This window comes from Nicotiana tomentosiformis, chromosome 8, assembly GCF_000390325.3.
Source record: "Nicotiana tomentosiformis chromosome 8, ASM39032v3, whole genome shotgun sequence".
In the NCBI taxonomy this organism is placed as follows: Eukaryota; Viridiplantae; Streptophyta; class Magnoliopsida; order Solanales; family Solanaceae; genus Nicotiana; species Nicotiana tomentosiformis.
Genome location: NC_090819.1, coordinates 122,931,998 through 122,945,830, shown reverse-complemented (window position 1 = coordinate 122,945,830; position 13,833 = coordinate 122,931,998). Strand labels below are relative to the sequence as shown.

Genomic DNA, 13,833 nt, shown 5'->3' with positions numbered 1-13,833 from the left:
GGAGTAGGTTCGTAGTGTCATTTGTGACATGTGTGCAAAATTTGTGGTTATTTGGACGTGGTTTGATAGGTTTCGGCGTCGTTAACAAAATTTGGAAGTTTAGAATTTCTTAGGCTTGAATTTGAGGTTGATTTGGTGTTTTGGTGTTGTTTTGGGTGTTCCGGTGGTTCGACTAAGTTCAGGTAGTGATATATGACTTGTTGGAGTTATTGGTTGAGGTCCCGAGGGCATCGGGTGAGTTTCGAATAGGTTTGGGTTGTGTTGCGCTCGTTTTTCTTATGTTTCGACGTCGTTTCTTCAAGCATAAATGATATCATATTGAACGAAATGAGCTCCAATTTCCTTTTTGATTGAAGCATTAGATCTGTATCATAATTACGGACCCGTAGCAAAAAGTATCATCGAATTTGGACATCGTATGAGGATTTTATGATCATTTTACTAAGCATTAGGTTGCCAGATTTTTTAGATTAATTAAGACATTGCCACTGACGGCGTATTTAAAAATCTGCACTATTTGCTAATATTGAAACCAACATATCTCCTTCATTATAAGGTCAAATGGAGTGATTCAAAAGCCTAACTTGACTAAAATGTCACAAGAAATCCATTGGAGGCATAAAAAGCGAATTTCGAGATCGTTTGGCATGAGAAACAAGGCAAAATAGCTGGCAAACAAATATATAAAAGGGGGGTTATTCATTCGGTCATATTTTCAGTTGGGGAGCTCGGATTTGGGAGATTTTGGGGGCGATTTACACCATAAGGATTGGGTAAAGTGTTCTCTACTCATTTTGGGTTATATTTCATGAATCCATCTTTGTTTTTGGGATTTGATTGATGATTTCAAAATGAAATTGAGAGAGTTAGGGTCTGAGTTTTGGAGAGTTTAAGTGAGGATTTGAAGGACCAAACGGAGTCCGATTTTGATAAATTTTATATGGTTAGACTCGGTAGAGGATGAGGTTTATTATTCTAACATTTTTGATTGATTTTGAGATGTGGGCCCGGGGGCCGGGTTTTGGCCGATTTCGGATTTTTGGCATATTTATGTAGTTTTTATTGTGGAATTTGATTCTTTAGACTATGTTGATAGTAGTATTCTGATTTTTGGTTAGTTTTAGAGCTTTTGAAGACCGAGTCCAGAGACGAGGGCATCCTGGAGTAGGATTTTACGCTGTTAAGGTAAGTAACAGTTTTAACTCTGGCTTTGAGGGTATAAACCCGGAGAATTTGATATCGTGTGACTGTTTGGAGGTGATACCCACGCTAGGTGACCGGCGTATGGGTGTATACCTCGAGGGATTGAGACTTGGTCTGTCCCGTAAGGCCTCATGACCATCATTTGTATTTACGTAGTTACTTATTGTTGAACTTGTCTGCCTTCATGTTAGAGATCATTCTTAGGCTTTATTCATGCTCACATTATTTGTACTCAGTCATAGAAATTTTTGTACATGTTTACCTCAGTCTCTATTATTTGCTAATATGCTATGATACTTGATGTGGGTTGTGTTCCCTTATTTGTTGTTGATGGTGAGGCTAGTGGGGTACATGATTTAGTAAGGCCGAGGGCCTGGTTGTGAGGATATTAATACCATAGCGCGTGAGTTGTCCGCATAGCACGTGATTTGACCGTGCAGGTTCAGGTATTCATACCATAGCGCGTGAGTTGTCCGCGTAGTATGTGAGTTGACCGTGCTGATCCAGGTATTGATATGATGGCACGTGAGTTGTTTGTGCTTAGCACTTAGGCTTTGGGAGCCCCTCCGGAGTCTGCACATACCTCCAGTGAGCGCAGAGTGTTGTGTGTGAGTGCTGAGTGATGGAGTGAGGTTGCATTTACTTTTGTTATTGCTGCATTTACCTGTTAATTTTCCTTGTAGTCTTACTGATTTATGAAATTACTTGTCTACTCCTGTTTGTACTTAATTGTGAAAATAATAATTGGATTATTTTGCTTAGCTCGTCACTACTGCTCAGTTCCTTAGTTATTTCTGTTACTACTGAGTCGGTTGTACTCATACTACACATGTACTTTATGTGTAGATCCAGGTGAGTTAGAAGGCGGCGATCGTTGTGTTCAGGCCGACTATCTTTGGAGACTGCAAGGTAGCTGTTAGCGTCCGCAGGACCTTGTTACTCCTCTTGTCATTTCTTCTTTTGGATAGTTAGAAAATTTATATATCTTAGTTCATAGTTTTAGATGCTCATGACTTAGTGACACCCCGATGTTTGGGGGTCGTTTCCGTATTTTCTATATTATATTTAAAGTTGATTTAGTTTGTGAGAAATTTAAATATTGGTATTATTTTATTAAATTCTTATAATCGATTTAGTAGTAATATTTTGGGAAATAGGCTTGCCTTGTAACATGATAGGCGCTATCACGACCATGGTTAGATTTTGGGTTGTGATAAGGTGGTATCAGAGCCTAGGTTACATAGATCTCATGAGTCATGAGCGGGTTTAGTAGAGTCTTGTGGATCGGTACGGAGACGTCTGTACTTATCTTCGAGAGGATGCAGAACCTTTAGGAAAATTTCACATTCTTGGATTCTTATCGTGCGGTATTGATTCATCTTGAAGTGTAACTCTTTGAATTCATTCCATACATTCATATGCGCACATGGGTGCTCGGTATCAGTTGTGCATCGACGGATTGTGATTCCCTGGATGAGGTGTGAGATGTGATTTCAGTGTGTTGATGTCGGGCCAGTCTGGCGGACATGAGGCCGGGTTTTGACTGTAGCTTGAGCACTGAGGTGTTGATTGTGTGAGCGCGTGCTTGTTGTACTTTTGGGGATATTTAAGAGAGTATTCAGTGGCTTATGGACCTTAGGGCAGTATGGTTTTATGCTTGGGTCTCGTGTGGTGAGTCTGGGTTGAGGATTGTGGTGTTATGGCAGGGTAAAGTATCAATTTGAAGGTAATTCAGAAGGAACTTGGATAGATAGGACATCTTGGTAGTAGGTTGGATCGGCATGGTAATGGGTATGATTAGTTCTTTGGGTGTGTATGAGGTAATGAGTTCTGCAGGTGTTTTGTGGCAATGTCCTTGGGTTTTTGGTGGTCTGCGTAGCTTGGTTGAGTTAGAAGGATTCAGTCCTGACGGATTGGTTTTGTGCCATTGGGGTTCAGAGAGAGTTCTTGATGGTTTCTACCACGGTTAGAGATGTGTATTGTCTACTGGCGTGAGGAGCATGTAATTTCATCTTGGGTTATGGCTATGACTGGAGACAGCTTGTTCAGACTTATTCTGTGTAGGTTACAAGATTCATATTTGATAAGAAATTTCAGATGAGTAAAAATTGATTCCAAGGCTGGTGGGTTTGGTTGAATCGAGAAATTTCACTTATGTTGTGTTATCGGACCTACATTGGATAAGGGTAGCATGGGATCACCCACGGGTATGTGCAAGGTAAGGTTATGCGGTGGTTTGATGGTTTTGAGAACAACTTTTGGCTCGTTCGAGGACGAACGTTTGTTTAAGAGGGGGAGGATGTAACGACCCGGTTGTCGTTCTGTGAGTTGTAGCCCCATTTTCCCCATTTCTGCTTATTTATGTGTTGTTCAGCTATGTTGAGTTGTATCGAGTTGGTAGGTTTGGTTTCAGAGTAGTGGAGTGAAATGAGACACTTAGTCCCTTAGTTAGAAAGCTAAGTTAGAAAAATCAACCGGAAGTTGACTTATGAATAAACGATCTCATTGGGTGATTTTAGACTTAGGAGTGTGTCCGGAATGTAATTTGGAAGTCCGTGGTAGAATTAGGCTTGAATTGGCGAAAGTTAGAAATTTGGTAATTTCGGTCGGCGGTGTAAAATTAGGTATCGGGGTCGGAATGAAATTCCGGAAGTTGGAGTAGGTTCGTAGTGTCATTTGTGACGTGTGTACAAAATTTGAGGTCATTTGGACATGGTTTGATAGGTTTCGGTGTCGTTGGCGAATTTTGGAAGTTTAGAAGTTCTTATGCTTATATTCGAGGTTGATTTGGTGTTTTGGTATTGTTTTGGGTGTTCCTAAAGTTTGACTAAGTTCAGGTAGTGAGATATGACTTGTTGGAATTATTGGTTGAGGTCCCGAGAGCCTCGGGTGAGTTTCGGATAGGTTTGGGTTGTGTTGCGCTTGTTTTTCTTATGCTTCGACGTCGTTTCTTCAAGCATAAATGATATCATATTGAAACCTATGAGCTCCGATTTCCTTTTTGATTGAAGAATTAGATCTATATCGTAATTACGGGCCCGTAGCAAAATGAATCGTCGCATTTGGACATCGTATGAGGATTTTATGGTTATTTTACTAAGAATTAGGTTTCCAGATTTCGCAGCTTAATTACGACATTGCCACTGACGGCGTATTTAAAAATCTGCACTATTTGCAAATATTGAAACCATCATATCTCCTTTATTATAAGGTCAAATTGAGTTATTCAAATGCCTAACTTGACTAACATTTCACAAGGAATCCATTGGAGGCATAAAAAGCGAGTTTCGGGATCGTTTGGCATGAGAAACGAGGTAGAATCGCTGGCACAAAAATATATAAAATAAGGGTTTGTTCATTCGGTCATATTTTGAGTTGTGGAGCTCGGATTTGGGCGATTCTAGGGGCGATTTTCACCATAAGGATTGGGGTAAGTGTTCTCTACTCAGGTTTGGTTATATTGCATGAATCCATCTTCGTTTTTAGGATTTGATTGATGATTTCAAAGTGAAATTGAGGGAGTTAGGGTTTGAGTTTTGGAAAGTTTAAGTGAGGATTTGAGGAACCAAACGGAGTCGGATTTTGATGAATTTTATATGGTTAGACTCAGGAGAGGAGGAGGTTTATTATTCTTCATTTTTGACTGATTTTGAGACATTGGCCCGGGGGCCGAAATTTGGCCAATTTCGGATTTTTGGCATATTTTATGTAGTTTTTATTGTGGAATTCAATTCTTTAGACTATGTTGATACTAGTATTCTGATTTTTGGTTAGATTCAGAGCTTTTGGAGACCGAGTCCAGAGACGAGGGCATCCCGAAGTAGGATTTTACGTTGTTAAGGTAAGTAACAATTTTAACTCTGGCTTTGAGGGTATAAACCCGGAGAATTTGATTTTGTGTGACTGTTTGGAGGTGATACCCATGCTAGGTGACGGGCGTGTGGGTGTATACCTCGAGGGATTGAGACTTGGTCTATCCCGTAAGGCCTCATGACCATCATATGTGTTTACGTAGTTACTTGTTGTTGAACTTGCCTGCCTTCATGTTAGAGATCATGCTTAGGCTTTATTCATGCTCACATTATTTGTACTCAGTCATAGAAATTATTGTACATATTTACCTCAGTCTCTATAATTTGCTAATATGATATGATACTTGATGTGGGCTATGTTCCCTTATTTGTTGATGATGGTGAGGCTAGTGAGGTACATGATTGAGTGAGGCCGAGGGCCTAGTTGTGAGGATATTAATACTATAGTGTGTGAGTTATCCGCGTAGCACATGAGTTGACCATGCGGGTCCAGGTATTTATACCATAGCGCGTGAGTTGTACGCGTAGCATGTGAGTTGACCATACAGATCCAGGTATTGATATGATGGCACGTGAGCTATCCGTGCTTAGCGTTTGGGCTTTGGGATCCCCTCCGGAGTCTGTACACACCCCCAGTGAGCGCAGAGTGATGAGCGTTGAGTGCTGAGTGCAAGTGTTGAGTGATGGAGTGACATTGCTGTGAGGTTGCATTTACTTTTGTTGTTGCTGCATTTACCTGTTAATGTTCCTTGTAGTCTTACTGATTTATGAAATTACTTGTCTACTCCTTTTTGTACTTAATTGTGGAAATAATAATTGGATTATTCTGCTTAGCTCGTCACTACTACTCAGTTCCTTAGTTATTTCTGTTACTACTGAGTCGTTTGTACTCATACTATACCCTGCACTTTATGTGCAGATCCAGGTGAGTTAGGAGGCGACGGTCGTTGAGTTCAGGCCGGCTATCTTTGGAGACTGCAAGGTAGCGCTTAGCGTCTGCAGGACCTTGTTACTCCTCTTGTCATTTTTTCTTTTGGATAGTTAGACAGTTTATATATCTTAGTTCATAGTTTTAGATGCTCATGACTTAGTGACACCCCGATGTTTGGGGCTCGTTTCCATATTTTCTATATTATATTTAGAGTTAATTTAGTTTGTGAGAAATTCAAATGTTGGTATTAGTTTATTAAATTCTTATAATCGATTTAGTAGTAATATTTTGGGAAATAGGCTTGCCTTGTAACACGATAGGCGCCATCACGACCATGGTTAGATTTTGGGTCGTGACAGTACGTGTACACAATCAATAACACATTTATTAATTATTCGAAGTTGATTGGTCAAATCATATGAACACGCACTTTTATTTGGGGTTACGTATCACAACTATGCCATGGGAACCGTACACATAGCCATGATATTTAATTATTTGAAGCGCGCCTAAAGAAACTAGCGCACTTGAATTATTTTCCTAAACTAATTTGAAATTATTATAAGGACAAGAGTCTATGGATAGGAAGTTATTTGAAAGTCAGGAAATATTTTAGCTATTTAAAGTATTGGCAAGTTATCCACACTTAGAAATATTTACAACTTACTACTCTATCTTTGAAATTAGGAGACATTTATCTATTAGAGAAGAATGGGCTAATTATTAATCTAGTGACTAAAGTTATTGGGCCTCGCAAATTTATACTCAATCCAACCCATGTTTAATTATTTCTTTTCTATTAAATGTCGTAGCTCATTTCTGGTTCAGTTACTTGAACTCCAACGCATGGCCCATTAATATGACAAGATCTTCATTCTTAATTCTAAATAGCAAATCTCATTAAGATAAAATTATATTCAAATAATCTGTTGACAAATAGCTTGAAACATGTAAAAATAAACTACAACATGACAATGTGTATAAATAAAACAACACAAAAAATCATCACATGAACCTCTATAAGAACATCACACAAACAATGAAATAATTAACAAAGGGAGGATAAGTAATGAACCTTTAAGCAAAATTTCTTTCAGAACTTCATTAATGCAAAAAAGAATTCTGAGCCAAACAAGTACACCAAACCAAGGGCAAATCGGCAAATGAGCAGAAAATGTAGCGACGAACATTCTAAGCTGGATTCCCCTCGTGAGGCAGCTAGTTTTTGGCATGAGAAAGGTGACTACCAATGAAGTTTCACATGGTATTTTTAGACTTGAATTTGAGGCATTTTTGGGTCTTAAACACGGTGATGAATAGCTGGATTTTTCAAAAGAAAGAGGAAGAAAGAATGAAACGAGTAGAAATTCCCTTAGCGTAGAAGAAGAATTTTTTCCCCTCAATTCTCTCCTCTCATTTTCTCTCTCCTTCTCCCATTTTTCTCTTCAATTTATAGAAACAATTTCAGATTTTTTTAGATTTTTTTTATTCATTTTTCAAAAAAACAAATCCCACTTCCCATTTTCTTCTTTTTTAAAAAATAAAATATTCCCCACATTCCTTTACTTTTATTTTTTATTTTCCACTTTTTTTACTCTTTTATAAAATTTCCACTTTCTTTTACTTTTTTTTTAATTCTCACTTTCTGTTACTTTTTTAAAAAAATATTCTACTTTCTTTTACTTTTTTTTAATTCCCACCTACCTTTACTTTTCTTTTTTTATTTCCCACATTCCTTTAATTTTATTATTTTTAATTTCTCATTTTATTTTACTTTTTTTTAACTTCCCACCTTCCTTTTTTATTTTTAATTCCCTACTTCCCCTTTTCCTTTTTTTTATTCCACCCGAAATTTAAAATAATTATTTAATGTTTTGTTTTATTTTTTATTTTAAAATAAAGGTAAAAATAAAAGTAATATTAATTGTAATAATTGACCTTTTAAATTATTTTTAATTTTTACCCTATAAAAAAGGTGTAACAAAACTAAAAATTATAGATTAAACATCTAAAAATATTTACATAGTAGAAGGTGACAAATTTAAATATGGTAAAAAAATTAGGTGCTCACAGCATGCCCCTCTTTGCTTAGAAACATGAAGAGTTTTCAGGCAAAGACAAGGTGAGTTATGTGAATAATTTTGAACATATCTTTATTCAAAGAGGAAGAAATAAGGAGAAGAGAAAAGAGTGCAACTAGGTCCTGGTCTTGGACATCCTCCATATCCCGGGTTTAGGGGAATCACGTCGTGTGTAGTTCAAAGAGGAAGAATGGAATGGTGGAATGATGAGTTGGAGAGTCGAGTGAGGTTCCGTCGAGGCTCTGGTCTGTGGTCCTATTATTACATCAAAATCAAAAGAAACTAAACAAGCCTATTAGTTATGAGTTACAAGATTCCTATCCATAAGTCTTCTAAAACTTGATCTTGAGTCTTGACTGGATCTTCACGCATACTTTGATCTGAAACTTGATGCTTGCAAGCTTTGGGTGCTAGTTCATTCTTTTACGACTTCTTTTGATCAAAACGGGAAATGCAATGCTCGTGACTTCAGTCCTGTCTTGAGTAGTCCACATCCTTTCATTCGCTTCTGAATTTTGGATTCAATTTTTTTTTCTTTTCTTTTCTTTTCTTTCCTTCATTCTAGATTGAGACTTCTTCTTTTGGTCATCTCGAACCATGTTCCTTGAGGTTAAACCTGCTCAGACACCAAAACAAACAAACAAACAAAATTTTTCTGCCCCAGTTTTCACTAGGAAAATTTCGTGAGTTATTGTAACAAAATTCTAAAATACTTCTTTGTTGAAAGCAATAAAAGATCACGAATGGTGTACCCTGAAAGGATCATGATGATTTTTGTTTTTGGATGGTATTCCTTTATTGTCAAAAAGATGTATCAACTAAGGATTGATGTACCTTATGTTGGAAAAATATGGCCAGGGAATGGCATACCCTATATTGGCAATGATATCAGGGAGTATTGTACCCTGCATTTAAGATCAAATCAATTAGGGAATAGTATGCCCTATGTTGGAAAACACAACTAGGGATTGGTGTATCCCATACTGGTAAGGAGATCAGGGAGTGGTGTACCGTGCATTTAAGCTTACATCAACTAGGGAGTGGAGACCTTATGTTGGAAAACATAGCTAGGGATTTGTGTACCCTATACTGGTAAGGAGACTAGGGAGTGGTGACCCTATGTCGGAAAACACAACTAGGGATTGGTGTACCCTAATACTGGTAAAGAAATGTAACTAGGGGTTGGTACCATGTATTACGAAAAAAGAATGTAATCAGGGGTTGGTACCCTATATCACTAAAAAGAAATATAACTAGGGGTTGGTACCCTATATTACTAATATGAAATGTAACTAGGGATTGGTGCCCTGTATTACTGAAAAGAAATATAACCAGGGTTTGTGCCCTGTATTACTAAAAAGGAAATATAACCAGGCGTCGTCACCATGTATTACTGAAAAGAAAATGTAATCAGGGGTTGGTGCCCAGTATTACTGAAAAGGAAATGTAACCAGGGGTTGGTGCCCTGTATTACTGATATGCAATGTAACCGAGGGGTTAGCGCCCTGTATTACTAAAAAGAAAATGTAACTAGGGTTTGGTGCCTTGTATTACTGATATGAAAAGTAACCAGGGGTTGGCGCCCTGTATTACTGAAACTAAAATATAACCATGGGTTGGTGCCCTGTATTACTGAAAAGGAAATGTAACCAGGGTTGGTACCCTGTATTACTGATAAAATGATGAATCCTCTAGGCGAAAAAGTTCTACCTGGGTTAAACTACAAAAACAAGCCGGGGCGAAGAGTACTTCTACCCGAAAATTTGAGCTGAATTCCCCTAGGCGAAAAGGTTCTACCTGGGTTAAGCTACGAAAAGCAAGCTTGGGCGAAAAGTACTTCTACCCGAAAATATGAGCTGGATCCCCCTAGGAGAAAATGTTCTACCTGGGTTAAGCTACGTAAAACAACCTGGGCGAAAAGTACTTCTATTTGAAAATCTAAGCTGGATTCCCCTGGGCGAAATGGTTCTACCTGAGTTAAGCTACGTAAAACAACCTGAGTGAAGAGTACTGCCACCCGAAAATATGAGTTGGATCCCCCTAGGTGAAACGGTTCTACCTACGTAAAATAGCCTGAGCGAAAAATACTTCTACCAGAATCTATGAGCTGAATCCCCCTAGGCCAAAAGGTTCTACTTGGGTTAAGCTACGTAAGCCAGCCTGAGAGAAGAGTACTTCAACCCGGAAATATAAGCTGGATCCCCCTAGGCGAAAAGGTTCTACCTCGGTTAAGCTACGTAAAATAACTTGAGCGAAAGATACTTCTACACAAAACTATGAGATGGATCCCCTAGGCGAAATAGTTCTACCTGAGTTAAGATACAAAAATGAGATGTATGAATAGTAGTGATGCATGCTTAAAACAAAAGATAATAGAGATTTTGAGGAACTTACCGTTGGTGACATTCATCCTTTAACAATCACCATTTTGCACTGCTTTATTCCTGCTCCAAATAAAGAAAAATTGTGAGTTTTCAAAGTGGTGGTCGGTATGTAGCCTTGATTCCCTAAGGAGTTTGAATTCACGACCACTCCGTTGTCGAAGAACTGATTCTATCGGAGTGGTACCGAGATGCTCAAATACTCTATATCACTTTCTAGAGATCTTGGCTTTCTGACGTTGCCTCGACTGTTTCATACCCAGATGTCCCTAATGTGAGGAAATTTTTTATTTAAAATCAAACTTAGTTGTCTTGCACCCAATATCAGTTTGTGTCTGTAGTGCTTATCAACTTTTCCCATGAAGCAAGTCTTGCTTAGGAAACCTTTTCAGTTTCTTTGAGACACTTTGTTCGGCTTAGCAAAAGAGATCACAGACGGATTAATGTCTTTGTCAATGCCAAATATGCCCCAAATTGTGCTCAGTATTACTGGAAAACTGTCTGGAAATTCATTAACCACGGGGATTTATTGTAGAGTAGGCGGCTTCGCCTCCACATCTCTAACACAAACTAGATGATAAATTTAACCTTTTGAGATCATCCTCATTTCCTTTAGATAGCAAATAATCCTACCTTTCGATGTAGCAATGTTCCACTTCCATTCAATAACGGGTTCACCGGGAAACTGAAACCTAACCATCTTTGTACGACAATCAACATTTGCATAACATGATGCCAACCAGTTCATTCCCATTATCACATCAAAATCAACCATTTCTAATTCAAATAGGTTCGCCGAGGTTTGACGACTACAAATTATCATTGTGCAACCTTAATATACCCTTCTAGCAATCACAGAATCTCCTATCGAAATGGATACCGCAAGTGGTTTACTTATCAATTCAGGTTCAATGCCAAACTTATTAGCCACAAAGGGTGTAACATATGATAATGTAGATCCCGAATCAATCAGTGCATATATATCATAAGAAAGCACAGACAATATACTTGTGACAACATTAGGAGATTACTCGAGATCATGTCAACCTGCTAGAGCATACATTCGATTTTATGTACCGCTCGAACTCGGCATTGCACCTCTACCTCTACCACGACCTGTCGACTGCTGAAAACCCTATGTTGGAGGTCGAACTGATGAGGAAGAACTAGAGACAGATCCAATTGGTTGCACTATACCACCACATCTTCTGTTAGGACAATCCTGCATCATATGTTTAGGCTGTCCGCAAGAATAGAACACATCGGAACCTCGATGGCACAGTCCAAAGTGGGCCTTGCCGTACATATCATAACGGGGTGTTGGGGGTATCGTCTAGCTAGTATCCCTATGATCGTGAGAGCCTGATGCCCGCAAACTATGACCTGGACCAGAATAGCTAGATCGATCGTATCAAGGCCTCTAAAACTATGTAGGAGTACTAGCTACGGGTGGTACTGAACGCCTCGAAGATTGGGGCCTAAAGTCACCAGAATACCTTGCGGACCTCGCCCTCTTATACTGGCCCCTATCTTGCTCCATATCTGCCCTCTGATGGCGCTTATGGTCCTCCAGTGTCTGGACATAAGCCTGAATATGGGAAATATCCATGCCCTCCACCAAGGAGGCTGTCGTGCACTCATTTATCAGATGTGGTCCTAACCCATTCACGAACAGGTGCACCCTATCGCTCATCTCGGCCACCATATGGGGAGCATACCTTGATAAGGAATCAAACTGCATAATATACTCTTGCACACTTTTATTACCTTGCCAAAGGTTCAAGAACTTATCAGCTCTAGATCGTCGTATCTCAACTGGCAAGTAGTGACAAAGAAAGGCCTCACAAAAGTCCTTCCACACATCTGGAGGAGCATTCGGACCCCTGGATATCTCCCAACTGTCATACCAGAAAACCGCTAAATCCCGTAACCGATAAGAAGCCAACTCGACTACCTCAGTATCACTAGCATAACCGCTAAATCCCGTAACCGATAAGAAGCCAACTCGACTACCTCAGTATCACTAGCATGCATAACCCGTAATGTACGATAAACCTGATCAATAAAAGTTTGTGGGTCCTCCTTGGGGTCTGATCCGGTAAATAGTGGAGGGTCTAGATTAATAAAATCACGAACTCTCGCACTAACGGGTCTATTAGCAATACTGGTATTCCGCATCTTAGCCTGAGCAGCTACTAATCTAGTCAACAACTTCACCTCACTCCGCATATCTTGGTCTGTAGTGCCAGACGAAGGAACTGGAGGTGTTGGATCTATCCTAATCTTGTCTCGAGGGGGCAGAGTAGATGAGGTCTGAGACGGCATCTGGCCCTGAGCCTCATTCTAGCCTGCTCTAGTAAGAGGAAACTGACTGGTACCCTCTCCTATAGCTGTATCAATCTGTATACGATCCGTCTTCTTTCCAGTCGAAGGCATCGCTAAAAGAAAATAAGGTGAATATTAGAGATGAACATTTATGACTCCGCTCTAACGCACTATCTAGATTCAGAAGGAAGGTAACAGCCCTAAATGTCATGTAGCCTCCTGATTATAAATGTGGCACATTACACATCCATTATCAAGAATTTACTAGACACAACTCATAGACAAACGGACTTGCTCTGATACCAAGTTTGTCACGACCCCAAACTGGAGGGTCATGACTGGTAACCGTCCATACTTGTCGAGCACCGACGTATATTTTATCTAACCTTTTTTAGTATCTGTAAGGTCCAACGAGGTCAACATAAATGGTATACATGAATCACAAACAATCAACAATGATAGATAACGGCATAAACACATATAACATGGGCCGGCAAGGCTATCAAAAAGCTATATACAATAAAACCTACCGTCAAGGCTATCCAAAACTATACATGAGACGACATCTGTTTATGAGCCTCTAAAGAAACATAAGTGCTGGAACATTATTGGAACAAGGCCTCGGCCTACCCATAATGTCTATAATAAAAATGCATACCAAGACCACGGCAAGTCCAGAGAAGGGGTCTCGCCAATAATGCTGAACTGAGTAGTCTACCGTGGTGGGGGAGCTTTCTCTACTTTTCTATCAGGACCTGCAGCATGACATGCAGTGTCCACAAATAAAAGAGACGTCAGTACAAATAAAGTACTGAGTATGTAAGGCAAGATAACATAATTAAGAACAGTAATGTAAAAAAACCGTGAATAATAAAATTTACTCCCAAATTAAAACGCGTACCCATATGCACCATCATCATGACCACGCCGGTGGCCGGACAGCCAGTGCGTATTGACCAACCAAAGGACCCAGCGACTGATACGACCACATTCACAAACACGAATCAGCCAAAAGTGGATTATATGGCAGCTTTCAAAAGTAAACCTAGCACGAGTTTGACAAAACAGAGCTCTTTGCTGGTGGCGAGGCAGACAACGCA

General features: G+C 39.3%; 1 protein-coding gene across 1 annotated transcript; it reads right to left on the bottom strand.

The window, feature by feature from the left end:
* Positions 1 to 10,796: 10,796 nt before the first annotated feature.
* LOC138898083 (uncharacterized) lies at positions 10,797 to 12,733 on the bottom strand. The gene is made up of 4 exons (XM_070184118.1): positions 12,363 to 12,733; positions 12,127 to 12,306; positions 11,042 to 11,217; positions 10,797 to 10,909 (listed from the first exon to the last, which is right to left on the bottom strand). The coding sequence occupies exons 1-4, from the start codon at positions 12,731 to 12,733 to the stop codon at positions 10,797 to 10,799; spliced, it is 840 nt and encodes a 279-aa protein (XP_070040219.1).
* Between the last annotated feature and the right edge of the window lie 1,100 nt (positions 12,734 to 13,833).

Coding starts and splice junctions, on each gene's coding strand:
- LOC138898083 (XM_070184118.1), bottom strand. CDS start 12,733: ATGCCGTCTCAGACCTCATCTACTCTGCCCCCTCGAGACAAGATTAGG. Junction 12,307..12,362: donor GTTATGCTAGTGATACTGAG/GTAGTCGAGTTG, acceptor CTGGTATGACAG/TTGGGAGATATCCAGGGGTC. Junction 11,218..12,126: donor CAGTTTGATTCCTTATCAAG/GTATGCTCCCCA, acceptor GATAATTTGTAG/TCGTCAAACCTCGGCGAACC.